We start from the raw sequence: 19719 nt of genomic DNA, 5'->3' as shown, positions 1-19719 counted from the left end.
GTAAGGATGAATTCCATCATATATCACCACACATGATTCCACTCTGATATGTAACAAACACCTCTAACATGGCTTTTCAGTCCTATGGAGTGGCAGGTCCTATAGATAAGACTTGGAATCATCATTGAGCACAGTATGTATTTTGGTCACGGAGAGACTTCTTCTGTCTATGCTAACTCCAGTCTGTTTGCTGGGTTTACTTACATATAACAGGGAGAGAGAGGAGAAATGGTAGGGTTGGGGGGGGGGGGGGGGGGGGAACAAGAGAGGGAGAAACAGAGAGAGACTGGGAGAGAAAAGAAACTATATCAGAAAAAGTGTCCTCCAAAAAACGTGGAAGCAACTGAATTGGTGAAAACTTCTCAAACAGGTTGCCTACCTCCCACACTTGCTCCTGAAAGGTTTTCTAGTCCTTCTAAACAAGCATAATCCTGACACGTAAAGGAGGAAAACCACTGCAAATAGAAAGTATCTTGTGCTGGCATTGAGGCATGTCAGTATTAGTCTTCAATGGGAACCAGTCAAGCCCCAAAGCCAATGAAGAATGGCTAATTGAGCAATCCAAAGGTTTGTTGGTGCACGTGGCAACAACATCCTAGCAAGAACCAGCAATTTCACAACAGATTAAAATTGGGTTTGGGGAATATATTGACAACATATTGAATGCTGAGCCTTTATTTTGTTGGTGAGTATGGAGGGAGGAGAAAAATAGTCTTATAACTCAGGCAAACCTTTCAAATTTGAAACATATGCCGCTTGTTACCAGACTGTAAACACAACAGCTATAAACCATTTAAGTAAGGAAGTGATTTATTAGAAAGGGATAGAAAAAAAAGGTTAAAAGTTTAGTCACCTGCATCATTCTAAAAAGGATTAAATACAACATTTTGATACTTAGCTTACATTTATTCTATCCTATGTACAATACATGCCAACACCTGGGCATGTGGTTTATGGAAATGTTCACTCAGGTGCCAAATATTCCTAACGAGAAAGGGACAAACATGGAAATAGATTACGGTTGAGTAAATGAGCGAAGGAGAGAAAGAGAGTTAAAAATTCATTACTGTTATTCCATTGTTGGCACATAAGGAAAACCAACCATTCTAAGTTTCAGGATTGATACGTTTATAATGAAAAAAAGTTATCTATAGTCAGCTAAATAGATATTTTAGCAGACCAAAATAGGCAAACTCAAAATGTTCAAATTACAATAAAACTGTTAAATGAAAAAGATTCACATCTCAGAACTAACAAATCCATTGAATAGAAGCTCCAAGATAAAGTTTTTAAAAAGTCACTTTTTACAAAACTTCACATAAACAGAATTTATTCCATGCAGTACAATGAAAAATGGTTCATTGACATCATGTAGCAGAAGTTTTATATTAAATGGTGGATTATAACATTTGGGCATTTTGGTTCAAGTTCAGGAAGAGAATATGAAAATTCAATGTACAGCTGTAGCAACATTTAAATTTATGGTAGTTTGCTTCAGGACTAATTATGTTACTTCATTAGACATCACAATCGTCATTTTCCATTACAATTTTGCAAAAAACCAGAGTTTCAATAATTTCCTCCTTTTTTGGTCCAAACATATTTCATAACACTATCCTATCATAACTTTGTTACATCACTAAGACCGTATGCATAACAGCAAAGATGCTCAGATGTGTTAAAGTAGTAATGGCTTATCTCTAAATATGAATTCCAAAAGCCAAAAGAAATTGACTTTATTTAAAAGGTCTTAAAAGTGTCAGGATTCTTGAAGAATAAAACAAAGAATACAGTAAATACTTCACAAAGATGGGGGTTGATTGGAAATGGTTGCTAAAGAAAAGATGTTCTTTCAAATGATTGCCTTTGGCTCTTAACTTGGCACCCAAAAACAAACAATTATGTTTGGTCTAGCAATTATAAAACTAAGGTTTTACCTCTTTTAAGACTGCCCCTTCCAATCCCAGTCCCACTTTCTTTACCTTTTGCAGGCTGATTGCCATCATACATCTTCCCAGCGAAGGTGAATTTAACAATTGGCTAAAGAAATTACTTCTCATTTAGTAAGGGTTTGGCCCTTCAGCTTTCTCATTTCAAATTTGAAATGAGGTACCTTGCCTTTATTTTGCATAATCCCACGCATTTAGGTAAAGAATTGAAACCTTATGAAAATCGGCCAACCAAGAAAAGCAAGTTCATGATCTTCAGGCTATGAAGCAAAACTAATTCAATACCAGTCTTTTACACTGCCAATTTTAATTTCAGTCATTCCAAACTTCATTCAGTAACTCCACTTTCCCTTTATTTAATAATCTAAATTTCCTTTGCATTAATTCAGGACTCAAAATAAATGACCACCAATATAATTAATACTTTCTTTTTGCCACTGCTTTTAAGTGGTCCAAAAGTTAAAGCCTTACTATTCTTCCGAATTGATTGCTAATTTTAAATACTACATGGGTATGTTCCAGTCAAAGAACACATTAAATGCATCCTAAATTTTGTTTTTACATCGCAAGCATAAGTAAAAACAAATACAGTCCCATTCAACTTAAGTGTTTTAAAATGTTTCTGCAGCCATCTGGTGTTAAAGAATAGGACTTCCCAGTACACCTTGTGCTCTTCTCAGGATCAATTTTTCAAAAAATGTACTGTCAAGGTGCAAGATTTTGCATGTCCAACTCACAGTATATAAAATACTAAAAATAGATTGAGATTTAGATTTTGCTCAGGGCCCCAAATGCAAATTAAACCACATGGTACTGACAGCTTTTGTTTTACTTATAGTTCAATATGTGATTCCACTCCAGCCCTTGACACTTCCACAGGCTTCATAAAGATTCCTTCCATTACTTTCCAAGAATTAAACTGGTTTGAATACTGCATGCCATGAACTTCAAGTTGGCCATTTATTGGTCGCCCATATTGTTCTCCTGTAATGGACAGCAGGACTTCTGTAGCAGTATGTTTAAACCTCACCGGATTTTTTCGTTCCCAATATGTCCCACTACACATAACAGTCCAATTATCCAGGCTATCTCCTTCTCCATTCTCACCAAATGCACTCACCTCCTTTATGAGAGAAAAAAAAGAAAAAATATTAATACAACCTCATTTGACCACATTTAAATTGAAAATTAAAATATAAATCCACAAATTATGGTGCAGTATGAATATAATCCTTTGTTTTTGTACTCAAAAGCAAACAGAAAACAATAAAGGCTCACTGTGGCTAGGACTGCTATTTGCAAGTAAGTTAATTCAAAATAAAAAGAAATAACATAATACATAACAAAATTGCGCTAAACCAGCTGCAACAATCAACCGAAGTGGTACAGAATCTTAAATTCAAAACAAAATGGAAATAGCAGTGGGAAAGAAAATCAAAACAGATATAGCAATTAAGACTTTTGTTTTACTACAATCTAGAGGCAAGTAGAAAAATAAATGAACTAACGCAATACTGGTGCCTGCAACTTACCAATATCTCCAAGTTAAATCATATCTTGGACTGTTAAAAGATTTTAGATCATAAGTTGCCAATTTTGAAAAATCCAACTTCTGTGAAACATCATGTAATGGTGCTGCACCTTTAAAATTTAGACTTTTTTTAAATTGAAAATTTATGTAATGAACTTCCATCAGTGATAATATAACAATGTTATAATTGTAGGGAATAGAGTTATTATTTTACTTGCATGAATTCCCATTATTGAATGTCTCCTATTATTACAACACTTGCAAAATGTGCTTGGTTCAATACTTACAATTTCCTAAGGGTTATAAGGCTATGTTTCTCAGTTCCTCCCCTCAATACCTCCCAGACACACACTCCAATTTCACTTTGCAATTGTCACGATTCATTCCTAAATGTTGCCTTAGGTAGAAAAAGCCACTTTATGTTGCAAGTGCAACCTCAAGTGTCAGTCTTTTTTTGGACATTCCCTTTGTTGCTCTCTAGTGCCATAAATAAAGTTAGGGAACTACCATCAGGTTTTTAACTTGTTAACATATTCCATATTTAAGATTTTAAGAACATATATAATTTATAGCATTTGCAGAAAATGGAAAAAAAGACTTTTGTTTCAGGAATAATTTATTCGCTACACTTTTCTGGCTTGGCATTATAATGGATTGTTCAATGAGCCAATTTTCTTGTATTGAAGTTATGATTGCCCCAGAGCAATACCATAACTCAATAGTTTACCCACCTTATTAATTTGGAGTCAGTGTCTTACATGCTCTCTGTACAGAATTCCTTGATATACGTTAATTGTGCTGTAAGTGAAAATTGTCCGTGATGCTTTGCTCCATCGCAATGAGAGAGAACAGGACATTTAAATAAAGCATAAAACATAACCTATTAAATTTATTCACCAATATAACATTTATGAGATGTATAATACACCAATAAATGGAAGCGCTCGAGCACAGTCTCCAGTAATTTCACTAAGGGTGTCTTAAAATGGGCTTTCAAGTTCATTTATTTATTTCAATGCATTATCATCAACATGGAATTACATTGACTGTTAACACAGTTAGTGCTGGCCTCAGGAAAGCTGTCCCTGATTTACGGTTATGTATGGAATATCAACGTTGGAATGATAGCATTTACAACCAAACATTGATGTACAAGTTGTACTCAAAGCTAAAGTGCATTTCAGACAGAATATGATCCTAACCAGATGTGCAAGAAAATGCTTTTAATGTAGAGCATCTTTACACCAAAGTTGGAGTTATCAACAGCTGGTACATAGCAGAAAGTTTGTGAAATGAAAATTTTTTCAAACCACTGAGTATTATCCGACTGTACAAGGGAGTGTATTGTAAGAGAGTCAGTCAAGTATATCTATACTCAATCCGTCTCTTAGGACAGGTTCCCAAACAATGGATCATGAGTCCCATGGGACAGTTTGTCAGTGCCCTAATTGGTTGGTTAATTTAGTGCATTGACAAGCTAACTAGTTTTCCTGGAATGTGTTCATAATGGACACGGAATACAGGGAAAACTAGCCATTTGGATACAGAACTGGCTCAAAGGTGGTGGTGAAGGATAGTTTTTCAGACTGGAGGCCTGTGACCAGTGGAGTGCCACAAGGATCGGTGCTGGGCCCTCTACTTTTTGTCATTTACATAAATGATTTGGATGCGAGCATAAGAGGTACAGTTAGTAAGTTTGCAGATGACACCAAAATTGGAGGTGTAGTGGACAGCGGAGAGTTACCTCAGATTACAACAGGATCTTGACCAGATGGGCCAATGGGCTGAGAAGTGGCAGATGGAGTTTAATTCAGATAAATGCGAGGTGCTGCATTTTGGGAAAGCAAATCTTAGCAGGCGTTATACACTTAATGGTAAGGTCCTAGGGAGTGTTGCTAAACAAAGAGACCTTGGAGTGCAGGTTCGTAACTCCTTGAAAGTGTAGTCACAGGTAGATAGGATAGTGAAGGCGGCGTTTGGTGTGCTTTTCTTTATTGGTTAGAGTATTGAGTACAGGAGTTGGGAGGTCATGTTGCGGCTATACAGGACATTGGTTAGGCCACTGTTGGAATATTGCGTGCAATTCTGATCTCCTTCCTATCGGAAAGATGTTGTGAAACTTGAAAGGGTTCAGAAAAGATTTACAAGGATGTTGCCAGGGTTGGAGGATTTAAGCTATTGGGAGAGGTTGAACAGGCTGGGGCTGTTTTCCCTGGAGCATCGGAGGCTGAGGGGTGACTTTAAAGAGGTTTACAAAATTATGAGCGGCATGGATAGGATAAATAGACAAAGTCTTTTCCCTGGGATCGGGGAGTCCAGACTAGAGGGCAAAGGTTTAGGGTGAGAGGGAAAGATATAAAAGAGACCTACGGGGCAACTTTTTCCCGCACAGAAGGTGGTACGTGTATGGACTGGGCTGCCAGAGGATTTGGTGGAGGCTGGTACAATTGTAACATTTAAGAGGCATTTGGATGGGTATATGGATATGGGCCGGGTGCTGGCAGGTGGGACTAGATTGCGTTGGGATATCTGGTCAGCATGGACGGGTTAGACCGAAGGAGCTGTTTCCATGCTGTACATCTCTATGACTCTATGGAGGAGATACATTGAATAGGCAGTGTGGAAAATGACACAACAGCCCTAGGATTGGCTTATACATGTATGTGCAATTCTTAGTTCTGAGGCCCTATTAACTGTTGTGAACAAAAAAAATTGCCCTGCTGTTCTAATAGGAAATGTAGGGGAGTTTTACGATAGATATTCTAGCTAGGTGAATGACACACAATAGTTACCAATATTGGCAATTCTGAAGGAGGGAAAAGGTGACACAAGTAGTCAAATCGGACCAATTTTGGGAAAAACAAAGGTTCTTGGAAATTCCTCCCAGTGCAATTAAACAACATTCAAAATGTCCACTGCTACCCATTTTACCTCTTTCTTTGTTTTCAGAAGAACAGGAAGCTCTTAAGCTCTGGAAAAGACTGCATCTGTTCTTCGAGTTTCAAAGAGAAACCAACCTATATCTTTTAAAGGCACAATTAACTAAATTCCAATCATAATACTTAGGAACTTTTTAAGTCTTTCCTTTGTGTTGCAGCCCACGCAGGGGATTTTGCATGACATATCACATTCAGGAGGAATAGTTATGTCTTAACTGTGAATTCAATTTTCTACTTCTAGATGAAACAACAAGACTTCTCTTTCTGACAGTCACCAATCAAAATGCCAAAGGAAAGCGTGCATGAAGAAACCGAAATTGCTGAAAAAGCTCAGCAGGTCTGGCATTATCTGTGGAGCGAAATCAGAGTTAACATTTCAGGTCGAATAACCCTTCCTTAGAACTGATAGTACCGAGGAAATGTCAGTTTATATGCAGAAGGTACTCATGAAGAATTACTTTGCAACTGTTTCTCAGCTGTCCTTAAATTGTTCTGATGTCTCTTTTCCCAATGTAGACACCAATCGTAGTTTTTTCAAAAGGCAGATGCCCAATCACATATAGTGCAGAGTTAATGAAGCTGAATATGTTGTTACTGAGTTGATGCACATGAAAAAAAACAAAATTTGCAGAACACAAACTGTTATTGCACACAGCAGCAATAAATAATAATTGAAGTCATGGCACTTGTCAATCTCAGGCTCAGGAATAGGTTGCAAGATTGTTTCCAACTGTGATTTGCTAAACAATCAATTACAGAAGAGCTGAGAAACAGTTGAATAATAATTCTTCATACATACTTTCATTGGGCATTTTGTTAAAAACCAGACTACCTTTGCATGCTTAAACCTCTAACAGGAAGACAAGGAGTCAAATGATGCAATAGGTAGGACATCTAACACATCTGACTTGACTGTAAATTTGTTTTTATATTTCTTGGTTGAAAACTGGCTGAAAATATGAGCTGATATTGTCACAGCAAGGGAAACGACATCTGGGACCAGAAGTAGCAGGGCATTTCAACTAATTAGATCAAAGAATTGTTAAATTAATAACTGATTACAAAAACTGAGAAGAAACAGTAAATTAGAATGGGTGGATTCAGTGCTATATTAGATACCAAAACAGAAGTGAGAAAAAAATTGGATTGAGTATAAGAACCTATCAGAACGATGACTCGCATTTATATCATACTTTTCAACACAACCAGATATTCTGCAGCACTTAATGGCCAAGTATTTTTAAATGCACTCATTGTTATAATGTTAGAAATGAGGCAGCTAGTATATGCTCAGTAAACTCTCACAATGTGATAATGACTACATCATTTTTGTTTTGTGATATAGTTGAGTAATTCATATTAACCAGGACAGAGGGATAAAGAAATTCAATTTACTGACAATGCTCCCACAAATAAATATGATAAACAACTGCAGAGTTTATCTTTTTTATTGCAAAACAAAACCACCTTGGAAACTCAAGAGGAAGCTAAAAAAAAAAATCAACTTTAAGCTGAGATGAAGATAAAAGGTACTAATATATGTATAAATGTATATACATAAAGCAGGGTTTCTTGCACTTTCAGTAAATAAAATTTGATGACCTTTCCACATTGAAGAAATTGTCAATGAGTTTTATGCAAAATATTGTTGCAAGTGAGTCTCAATGATAGATGTGCAGCATTATTTCAGACAATGTCTTATCCACAAAGTTCTTGCTCCTGTTCTACCTCATTTACTGTGCTGTAGCACTGGATGAGGCACCAAAAAAATCTGCAAGTGACACCAGCAAACACAGCTCTCCTCAAATGAAGAAAGCAGAACAGGAGCAATTAGGGAATCTGGTACTACGTAATCAATTATTGTTAACACTTCTGACACTGTTCAAAACTGCCAATCAATGACTGCAATAGAAGGGATCAGGCAGGAGGAAAACAAAAAGAAACTAAACAAGTTCCAGACATGCAAAATGAAGCAAAGAGTTATGGAGATGGGAAGTAGATTTTGAAAAATAACTTTGGTAAAGGATGGAACTCAACACAAAGTCGGTAGAATTCCTTTTCTAAAGATATTAGTAAATCAGATGGATTTTTAGGACAATTGATGATACTTGTCATTATCCCCATCTCTTTGATTAGCCTTTGCATTCTAAATTTTATTAAATTTCAACTCCATCAACTGCCATGATGGGATTTGAACATGTCTCGAGGACATGAGCCTGGGCTTCTGGACCAATAACATTACCTCCATATCATAGTTGCCCTGAACTCCTGAAAAGCACATGCATTCAGCATTAACCTTTAATTTCATTACTACCATGATACAATAGCATTGAAACAGTCAGTCATTATACAGGCAAGAAAGCTTAGTCCTTCTGAGAAAGCTTAAACCAGAGTTGTTCATGGTGCAGTTTTATGACTACAAGCTGGAAATGTGTTGCTGGAAAAGCGCAGCAGGTCAGGCAGCATCCAGGGAACAGGAGAATCGACGTTTCGGGCATAAGCCCTTCTTCAGGAATGAGGAAGGTTTGTCCAACTTTCCTCATTCCTGAAGAAGGGCTTATGCCCGAAACGTCGATTCTCCTGTTCCCTGGATGCTGCCTGACCTGCTGCGCTTTTCCAGCAACACATTTCCAGCTCTGATCTCCAGCATCTGCAGACCTCACCTTCTCCTTTATGAATACAAGGCCCAGCAGGCCCTTGTTGTGATACACTGAAAAATTTGTGAGCACACACCCCTAAACTCCAGATATACTCCAGCACCATTTTCGATTAAATAGATAAAAGATTATCTGTAACCCTACCTCAAGGGAAAGTAAAAAAATCATTAAAGGTCAGTACATTTTTTTCCAACTGACATCAGTCAACTATAGATTTGAATCAGAATTTTGAACCTATAAAGAACATCTATTATCAACTTTCTCCTGTGCCTCAGGAACTTCATTTGCCCTGTGGCTTTTTGGAGCCTGTTGTGCTGACAACACAAGTTTACAAAACACATTTTCCTGCAGTCAGTGGAGGGAAGCAAATGAATAAACATCGCAAATTATTGCTTCGGCTTGACACCCTGACAAATATCAATCCTACCATAAAAACCTTCTGTTGATCACCACTATGTAATTGATGGTACTCGGTTTGTGCAATATTGGAAAACAAAAGATATCTGTCACTCTCAATGATGCATTTATTTTAGAATTAATGCAAGTTCAAATTAACTGCACAACTAGGTGTCCTCAAGGTATGGGATAGTCACTATTCAGAAGTCTGGGAGCTGATTGCAATGAGTGTGAAATCTCACCAGTGAGGATTGAGGCTTACGTAATCCAAAAATAATTACGTTCATGTTAATGTAAATGCAAGGCAATTCATCATTGCTTCCAAAGCATTAGACAAACACTTTCCTCAAGGGTTCCATTGAAACATTTTAAAATGTTAAGCAAAATGAAGAAAAACCTAGCATAAAGCTTGTACTATTTTAACAATTCCTTCAAGGTCAAGTTACTGGTTTAGAATAAATATTAATGAGCCAAGCATTTAAAGTGTTTATGATGCTAAATGTTTCCAGATGGAATTTCAATCTCTGGGTTCTCAGTTTGATGCCAGAAAATATTTCAAAGAAATGGAGTTAGACAATATGTACATTTAAATAGTGTTATTTCTTCTTTTGGACTGTGGAACACAAAAGTAAGCAAGGAAGAAAAACAACTCACATAATGCGTTTCAACTCACATAACACGTTCAAATCATTTGCAGACAATGAATTATTTTTCAAATATTGGGGGGGGGGAGACGGGGGGGGGGGGAGACGGGGGGGGGGGGGGGGGAGACGGGGGGGGGGGGGAGACGGGGGGGGGGGGTAGACGGGGGGGGGGGGGGGGGGGGGAGACGGGGGGGGGGGGGGGGGGAGACGGGGGGGGGGGGGGAGACGGGGGGGGGAGACGGGGGGGGGAGACGGGGGGGGGAGACGGGGGGGGGCAGACGGGGGGGGGGGGGGGAGACGGGGGGGGGCAGACGGGGGGGGGGGGGGGAGACGGGGGGGGGGGAGACGGGGGGGGGGGACGGGGGGGGGAGACGGGTGGGGGGGAGAGACGGGGGGGGGGGAGACGGGGGGGGGGGGGAGAGAGAGACGGGGGGGGGGGAGACGGGGGGGGGAGACGGGGGGGGGAGAGACGGGGGGGGGGAGACGGGGGGGGGGAGACGGGGGGGGGGGGAGACGGGGGGGGGGAGACGGGGGGGGGGAGACGGGGGGGGGGAGACGGGGGGGGGGGCGGGGGGGGGGGGCGGGGGGGGGGCGGGGGGGGGGGGGCGGGGGGAGACGGGGGGGGAGGGGGGGGGGAGAGAGAGAAGGAGGTGTCTGAGATGGTCCAAGTGAACTTAAGGTCAGGGTGGAAAGTGTGAGTGAAGTTGATGAACTGTTCAATTTCCTCATGGGACCATGTGGGAGCGTCGATACAGGTATCAATGTAGCAGAGGAAAATGTGGGAGATAGTCCCAGCGTAACTGCGGAAGATGGACTGTTCCACGTACCCGATGTTTTGCCACCTACAATCAGGTCCCACCTCCAGAGATATTATTTCCCTCCTTATCTGCATTCAACAGAGACCATTCCCTCCGAGATTTCCTCCTTAGGTGGACTCCCCCCACCAACCATTGCTGGCACCATCCCTTGACGCCGCAAGAGGTGTAAAACCTGCGCCCGCACCTATTCCCTCACCTCCATCATGGCCACAAGGGATCTTTTCACATCCGGCAGAGATTTTCCTGCACATCCATCCACCACACCTACTCTGTCCATTGCTCTCGATGTGGTCTTCTCTACATCAGGGAGACAGGATGCCAACTCATGGAGTATTTCAGGGAACATCTCTGGAACACACACATCAAATAATCCCACCGTCCTAGGGCCGACGACTTCAACACCCCCTCCCACTCCACCAAGGACATGCAAGTCCTGGGCTGCTTCCACCACCAAATCCAAGCCATCCGATGACTGGAGGAAAAACATCTAATCCTCCACCTTGGGACCTTTCAACCACACGGCATCAATGTCGGCTTCACTAGTTTCCAAACCTCTTCCCCACCCACACCCCCTCCTCCACCCCCACCCCAACGCAGATCCAACCCTCCAACTCGGTACCGCCCTCTTGACATGTCTATCTAGTCCATCTTACTTTCCATCTATCCGCTCCATCCTCCCCACCCACCTATCACAATCACCCCCCCCATCTGCATCCACCTACTGTCTTCTCAGCTACCTTCACCCCAGCCCCACTCCCACCCTCCTATTTCTCTCTCAGCCCCCTCATCCAGGCCCCACAGCATTCCTAATGAAGGGCTGATGCCTGAAACGTCAACTCTCCTGCTCATCCGAAGCTGCCTGACCTGCTGTGCTTTTCCAGCATCACACTTTTTGACTCTCACTCTCCAGCATCTGCAGTCCTCACTTTCTCCCAATGAACTAACCAGTCAACATTTCTCCATCTGATTTGGGTTTTGATCACTATCAAGGTAGAAGTTCTCAGTTTGGACAATCTAATGTTAGGGGACCTGACTAAGTTAAATAAAAGACTATACCTTATCCCACAGTGCTATGTGGAACTGAACAGATGTGAAATTCCTCTTTCTCACTATTAGTCTTACTGTAAATCTCCTCTGAAAATGATGAACTGTGAATGAATGAACTGCAACTTTTTTTAAACAGCTAAGTCAATAATTATTGAACAGCTTCACTGGTACTAAAACACTTACTTGGGGCAAAGTAGTCACCTCTCAGCTAGACTGTTAAATACAAGCGTACAAATACTAGCTCAGATTACATGAAAACAGCATGTTTACTCCCAAATATTTAATATCGGATAAATAGTCAGTAGATTGAAAATAGATTGTAACATCAGCTAATTTCAGCATACCACATTAATATAACCCTTCAAAACTGATTTGAGAACCTTACAAGTGATATCAATACCTAACATCTTTAGTGGAGTTTGCTGCTTTGTCTTCAGGAAGCAATTCAGTACAACAGAAAGTTTACCACTTATATTCCAAGATATTTAACATGCGAGATGAATGGTGTATTATGTATACTATATCACTTTTGATTTGGATTTCAAATTAAAATCAGGTAAGTGCAGGTCAGTTCTGTGTAGTTGTTTTAAAGGTCCAAACGTCAATGTGAAACAGTGAACTAAATACACCAGTTCCAAGAAAGCATGCAACTATAGTGGAGTGTCAAGTAGAATCTTCAAGTTGTTACGCTGAGAAAGTAGAGGCCATCCAGAATTATCAAAAGTTCATGTCAGTTGACTCAAAACAATCAGTTCAAGAAAAAGAAACTTTAAAAGATATAAAATGGTGATATGGGGACTCGGCAAGATGGCGGCAATTCTGAGAACTGCTGTGAACAGCTCTGCCTAACAGCCAAGGCATACCGGTGTTTTTTGCCATCCCTGGTCAACTTATGTGGTGGAAATATTAGTTTAAAACCTTACAGAACACATATTTGTTAATATTTGGGAGTGGTAAGGATGCCAAAGGGAAAAGGAGCCAGCAAACAGCAGCAGGGAGGACACTCCCCTGAAGCACCTACCACACCAGAGACAGCAGCAGCAGCAGCCTCTCCTGAATCGCCCGGGGAACAGACAGACTCACAGGAATTGGCTGCGGCGATGGAGAGACTTACCTTGAAAGTTGCGGCTGCGATTGAGGAAGTCCGTGGGGAGATTCGTGCCCAGGTCCAACCTATCACATCCATGCTGCAGAAGCACGAGCAGGAGATCCAGGGCCTCGGGGACAGGCTGGAGGAGGTGGAAGGTTGAACTAAGGCCACGGAAGTTGCGATGGAGTCATCACCCAGTCGGATCCAGGTGCTGGAGCGAGAGGTGCGGGCCTTGCGAAACCATATCGACAACATTGAAAATCGAGGTTGGAGAATAAATCTCCGAATTGTCGGGCTCCCTGAAGGGGAGGAAGGTGAGAAGCCAATCAGCTTCTTTGAAAACTGGCTGCCGAAGGTTTTGGGCCTTCACATCGAGTCCAGCAGGCTTCAGATTGAAAGGGCATATCGGGTTACAGTGCACAGGTCAGCATCCCCGCCTAGTCCTAGTGCAGTTCCACTCATAAGGACAAACAAAAAGTCATAGAAGCTTCCAAGCCCCTGGGAAATGATTCGCAGGCGCTGCTGTACAAGGGGTCAAAAATCATGTTTTTCCAGGATTTCTCTGCAGCTGTAATCTGAAAGAGGAAGTCCTTCGATGAAGTTAAAAAGAGGGTGAGGAACCTGGGCATCCAGTACTCCATGAGATACCCCGCAGTGCTTCGTTTCAGCCACGAAGACTCAGTTTATACATTTGACTTGGCGGATAAGGCTAAAAACTTTGTGGACACTTTAAAATAGATGGATTGGCCTGCAGAATATGGTTAATGTTTGTTCTCTTTTCTATTTTTCCCCATGTTTTTCCTTCCTTTTTTTATTCCTTTCTTTCTCCCTAATAATTTCCTTTTTGGAAATGGGGGCAAAGACTTTGGAATAAGTTGTTCCTTTTTTTTTTTAAGAACTGCATTTTCTGATGGGAAATTTTGTGGATGTTCTTTGTTGTCTCTCTTCTTTTTGTTTGTTTGTTCTGCTTCTCTTTTAGTCACAAATAGGGGTGTCATTAAGCCAGGGATGGGTGGAGTGCTCATCCTGATTTTGTCTTTTTTTCTATTGATTTAAGGATCATCTCCTTGTTTTTTTCTGGCCTAAGGCTGGGGCACAGTCCAGGTTTGAAGGAGCTGTGAAGGAGGGGACGGGTGGGGTGGTGTCCCCTATGGGCAGGGGGAAGAGTTTTCCATTCAAGGTTCTATAGTTGGTTTTCTTTGTAGTTTTTTGGTAGTAATAGTTGTTTATAGTTATGATAGAGTAGTTTTTGTATATATAGTTTTTCGATTCTATGAGTCTTTATTTACTTATGCTCGGTGCTTTATAAGCAGGGTTCTCCCTCCAAGGGGTTCAAGGGTGTCTGAAAGGGGATATGGCTAAGTGTCTTATTAAATGGTGCACCTGGAACATTAAGGGAAGTCATTCGCCTATTAAATGGAAAAAAGTGCTTTCTAGCCTTAAGAGGGAAAGGGTTGATATCACTTTGTTGCAGGAAACCCATCTTGATGATGGGGAACACCTGAAATTACAACAGGGGGGTTAAGACCAGGTATTCTTTTCATCCTTTACTACTAAAAGTAGGGTAGTGGTGGTACTTATCCAGAAAAATCTCCCATTCACATTATTAGAGCAGGTGAAAGATGAGCAGGGACAGTTTGTGATACTTAAAGCCCTGATACATGGGGAGGAATATGGCATTTTAAACATCTACTGTCCTCCGCCGCATCCCTTCAAATTTTTGATGAGTGCTTTCTCTAAGTTGAGTGCTTTTGGAACATGGCACATTATTATAGGAGGGGGATTTTAATTGTCTTTTGGATCCGACAGTGGACAAGATGCGTTGTGGGCCCCCAACTATTTCTTCGCGGGCCAAGCAGGTGGTTGACTTATGCGAGGAGTTGGGGCTGGTGGATATTTGGAGATGTCTTCACCCTACCATCAGGGACTTCACCTTTTTTTCAAACCCACATAAATGTCACATGAGGATTGACCTCTTTCTGGCTCCCTTGGTCCTTCTGGATTCGATTAGGAGTTGTAAAATTGGGAATATAGCTATCTCTGATCACGCGGCAGTATATTTGGAGGTTAAGGCCAAGAGTGAAGGGCTAGGTTTGTGGCACTGGTGTTTGGACTCTTTTTCTCCTTAAGGATTCCAAATTTGTGGAATACCTTTTGAAGGAGTTTCAGGAATTCTTGACGATCAACTCAGGCACAGCTAGTATTTCGTCCATGCTATAGGAGACTGCTAAGGCCTCTGCTAGGGGATTAGCTATTTCCTATTCGGCTAGCTGGAAACGACAGAAGGAGGAACAGCAGTGTCTACTTGAGACGCGGTTGAAAGCTGGGGAGGCAGCACATTTTGCGCGGTCTTCGGTGACTAAGCTACAGTGGATCACGGCCCGTCGGGCTGCCTTGAATTCAATACTGACACAAAACGCAAAGAAAGAACTTGCTTTTGCTCGACAGAAGCTGTTTGAATATGGAGATAGGCCAGGGAAGTATTTAGCGCACCTGACTAGGAAAAAGCGTGCTCCCCAATCCATTACTGCAATCAGAGACAGCGTCGGGGTCCTTACATACGATGCTAAAAAGACTAATGAGGCTTTTCGGAGCTTTTACTCTGAATTGTATTGGTCTGAAGGTTGTAAAGACAGAAGTGCTAAAATGGAGACCCTTTTTAAGAACCTGGACGTCCCAGGGTAACCTTGGAACAGGCCTCTCTCCTTAATGCCCCCTTGACAGTTCAGGAAATATAGGAGGCAGCTAGGCAACTTCAGAGTGGGAAAGCGTCTGGCCCGGATGGTCTTCCGGGTGAGTTTTATAAGGATTCTGTCAGGGCTGATGTTGGAGATGTACAATCACTCTTATATGCATGAATGCCTACCACCATCTTTGAGAGAAGCTAATGTTTCCTTAATTCTTAAGAAGGGGAAGGTTCCTGAGGATTGTGCCTCATACAGGCCCATCTCTGTATTAAATTCAGAGTTCAAGATTCTATCCAAGATCTTGGCACTGAGATTGGAAAGGGTGTTGCCCCATATTATTAAAGAGGACCAGACAGGCTTTATAAGGGGCCATAGGTCCTCTAATAATATGAGAAGGTTGCTGAATGTGGTCCAAGTTTGTCAGCAACGATTGATTCAGGAGTTGGTGATTTCCTTAGATGGAGAGAAAGCATTTGACTGGGTGGAATGGCCATACCTTTTTTATGTCTTAGAACAGTTCGGGTTGGATGGAGTCTTTGCTAAGTGGGTGGAGTTCTTATATCGCCAACCTCTGGCTGCGGTCATCACCAACAGGGTGAAGTCTGGGAATTTTACGATTGGTAGGGGTAGTCAGCAAGGCTGCCCCCTCTCACCGTTGTTGTTTACGTTGGTGATAGAGCCGCTGGCAGAGGCCATTTGTCAGAACGTCCACATAACCGCTCCGGAAGTGGGACCGAGGGTACACAAGATTACACTGCATGCGGATGATGTCCTTCTGTTTTTAATCGAACACGATGACCATACCCCATTTGATACAATGCATCAATTCATTTGAGGCTATTTCAGGGTATAAGATTAACTTTGCAAAATCGGAGGCTATGCCTTTGGGGAACCTTAAGAATGTGCCAGAAGTTGAAGGTGGCTCTAAGTTCCCTTTTAAGTGGTCACGGGCAGGGCTCCGGTACCTAGGCATTTTTATTACCCTCAAGTGTGATCTGTTATTTCAGACTAACTTTGCTCACTTGCTCGACAATATTAGGTGAGATCTCCAGAGATGGGAGGCTCTTCCAATTTCATGGCTTGGCCAAATATCTCTCATTAAGATGAATGTTCTTCCTCATTTGCTTTATACCATGCGTATTCTCCCTATAATGTTTCCAGAGTTAACGCTGCGGAAGCTTATGGGGTAGTTTGGTTCCTTTGGGTGGCCCCTCATCAAACTTACTAAATTGCAATTGCCTCAAGGAGGGGGAGGAGTTGATTTCCCAGACATCAGAAGGTATCAATTGAGTTTTCTGCTGTCCTTTGTCTGCAATTGGGTAGGTAACGATCCAAACTCAATATGGCTGCATATTGAGGCGTCCCAAGCAAAGTGCTCTCTTATTAACCTATTGTTCGTGAATAAGATGAGGACAGTTATGGACCACTGCCGGAACCCCATTGTCATTAGTACAGTCAAGGCATGGAGGGTGATGCGTCAGAGTGAGGATTGTTTATCCAAGACTTTGCCACTTACACCTTTAGTTGGCATGCTAGGGTTCTGACCAGGGATGACGGACTCAGGGTTCAAACTAGGGGCAGCAAGAGAAGTTTCTAGTTTGGGAGACTTGTTTGAGAGGGATGTTATGATGTCTTTTGAGCAACTGAGCTGCAAATACGGGTTGTCCAGCAGAGACCTTTTCCGTTTTTTTCAGGTTAGGGATTTCATCCAGAAGAAGACTACGCTTCTCACTAAGCCCTGTAAACCCCATAGAGAGGTTGTTACTACGCTCCACAAGCACCCTTTCGGTTAGTGCCCTCTATCGCTTGCTGGGTGGCAGGGCCTGGCAAGATATTAACCGATTATGTGAGGCCTGGGAGCAAGTGCTGGAATTGGAGATCTCTTCAGAAACATGGGAGAATGCTCGAAAGATCTCAATCTGTAAAAGGACATGCGCTACACAGTTAAAAGTTCTGCACAGGGCTCATCTGGCACCAGACGGTCTGGCGAAGTTTAAAAGGGGCATCTTCAGTGTGCCCCAAATGTAAAATAAGTGTAGGTACTCTTACCCATTGCTTCTGGACATGCCACAGACTCCATATTTATTGGAGCGCTAGGGCGGAGAGATAGGGAGGGTATTGAGGGCTGAAGTCAAAGTAGACCTGATATCTCTCCTCTTAGGTCTACCGAATTTACCATCTTTAGACGGGCATGGGAAGAACCTATTTAATATTCTTGCATACTGTGCACGGAAGAATATTCTGATGAATTGGGTGTCTGAGAACCCGCCGGGCCTGCTAGGATGGCAGAAATTAATTATGGAGCACATACCCTTGGACTTTTTCACAAACATAGTGCACCACACAACAGACAATTTTTATAAGACATGGCAGCCCTACTTGAGTTATTTGGATATAGATTTATCAGTAATCTTAACCAGGGCGTTTGTTTAACCAGGATGATTAGATTTGTCAAGCTTTGGGCCCTGGAGGGGGTCTCCCGAGTTAATACGGGTATGTATACAATTCTCCCGTTCCTTTGTTTGGGAGCCTTGCGCCGAGCATAGCTGTTCTGTATTTTGTGTTTTTTTCTGTTTTGTTTGCTTTTCTTTTTTTTTGGTGTTGCGTTGCACAGTGTTAGGGTTTGCTTTGTATTATAGAGTAGGTTAATAATTAGTAGATAGCAGTTGTATTGTAATTTGTGTTTTTTTATTATACTGATATTTGTGATTTTGTTCTGGCTGCTGGAGAATGCCAAAGAAAGGAGGAAGTTTGCCTGGACTTGGGGCCGAGGCTCAATCCACCGAGGCGGCGGGCTTGCTTACTCACCATGTCTTGATTGAGGAGTTCGCCAAATCTCGCGAGGTTCTGGGGAAGATGACTTAAAAAAAAAAAAGAGGAAAAGCTGGCTGCGGTCTCTGCTATGCTGCAAAAGCACATGCAACAGCCAGAAGACTTGGGGAAAAGGACTGATGATCTCAAACGCCAGGTCACAGGGTGGAAGCAGAGGCTGATTCATCAAGAGTCGGATTGAAGCCCTGGAAACACAGTTCCATGGTTTGCTAGATCTGGTAGATCACCTTGAGAAAAGGGGCAGAAGAAAGAATGTTGTTGGCATGCCAGAGGGGATAGAAAGTGAACAGCCAGTGGAATTCTTTGAGAAGTGGTTCCCAGAATTCCTTAGTTTGGAGGGCTGAAAAGGGAAGGAAAAAAATCGAGTGCGCCCACCGGGTCGTGGCACAGAGGCCAAGAACAGACCAGCACCCTCGCCCTGTCGTGGTACAGTTCCATTATTATAAAGACAAACAGAGTCATGGAAGCTCCCAGAACACAAGGGAAGGATCCAAGACCATTTGTGTGTGATGGCTCCAGGGCCACGTTTTGCCAAGATTTTTCAGCAGTGGTGATTTGGAAGAAGTAGTCCTATGACGGCATCAAGAGATTGAGCGTGCTTCGGATCCATTACTCTTTAAGATATCCAGTGGTGCTTCAGTTTAATCATAATGGATCTATACATGTATTTGACTTGCCAGAGAAAGCAAGAAACTTTGTGGACATATGGACTTAAGCTGGACGATTGAACAGGCACAGATAACAGTTGTTTGGGTTTATCAGTCTTCAGAGAGGACTTGGTGCAGTCTCCTTTTGTTGGTAATAAGTTGCATTAAATTATTCTCAGGATGGATAAACTATTTATCTTTAATGTCTAAGCAAAGTTACTTATGTATATTACTAATCTTGTTTTTCTTTTTTTTACTACTTTATCCTGGGTTGCCTGTGCTTGTGGCGCGACCCTAACTAGTAGGAGTTAAGAGGATGGTTGGGAAGATTAGTAGGGTTTTGGGATATGTAGGTATCCCCCCTTTGAAGGGGGGATAAATTCTTCTAATCAGCGCCTTAGGTCTTTTTTGCTTTTCTGTTTTTGGTGTAGGTAGTTTTTATAAGTTTTGTAAGTTCGTTGACTGTAGCTGTTTTAGTTTAT

At 41.9% G+C, this 19719-nt stretch overlaps 1 protein-coding gene across 1 annotated transcript in view; it reads right to left on the bottom strand.

Moving 5' to 3' along the window:
- Positions 1–1313: 1313 nt before the first annotated feature.
- LOC122564033 (stromal cell-derived factor 2-like) overlaps positions 1314–19719 on the bottom strand; it is a 28335-nt gene continuing 9929 nt past the window's right edge. Inside the window, exon 3 of the mRNA XM_043718488.2 lies at positions 1314–3072. Coding sequence (XP_043574423.1) covers positions 2782–3072 — 291 coding nt within the window. The 3' untranslated portion in view covers positions 1314–2781. The remainder of the gene's footprint in view (positions 3073–19719) is intronic.

This window comes from Chiloscyllium plagiosum, unplaced genomic scaffold, assembly GCF_037043375.1.
Source record: "Chiloscyllium plagiosum isolate Xiang-an unplaced genomic scaffold, Cpla_swu_hap1 HiC_scaffold_31, whole genome shotgun sequence".
NCBI classification, from domain to species: domain Eukaryota; kingdom Metazoa; phylum Chordata; class Chondrichthyes; order Orectolobiformes; family Hemiscylliidae; genus Chiloscyllium; species Chiloscyllium plagiosum.
This window is presented reverse-complemented; position numbering and strand designations above follow the sequence as displayed.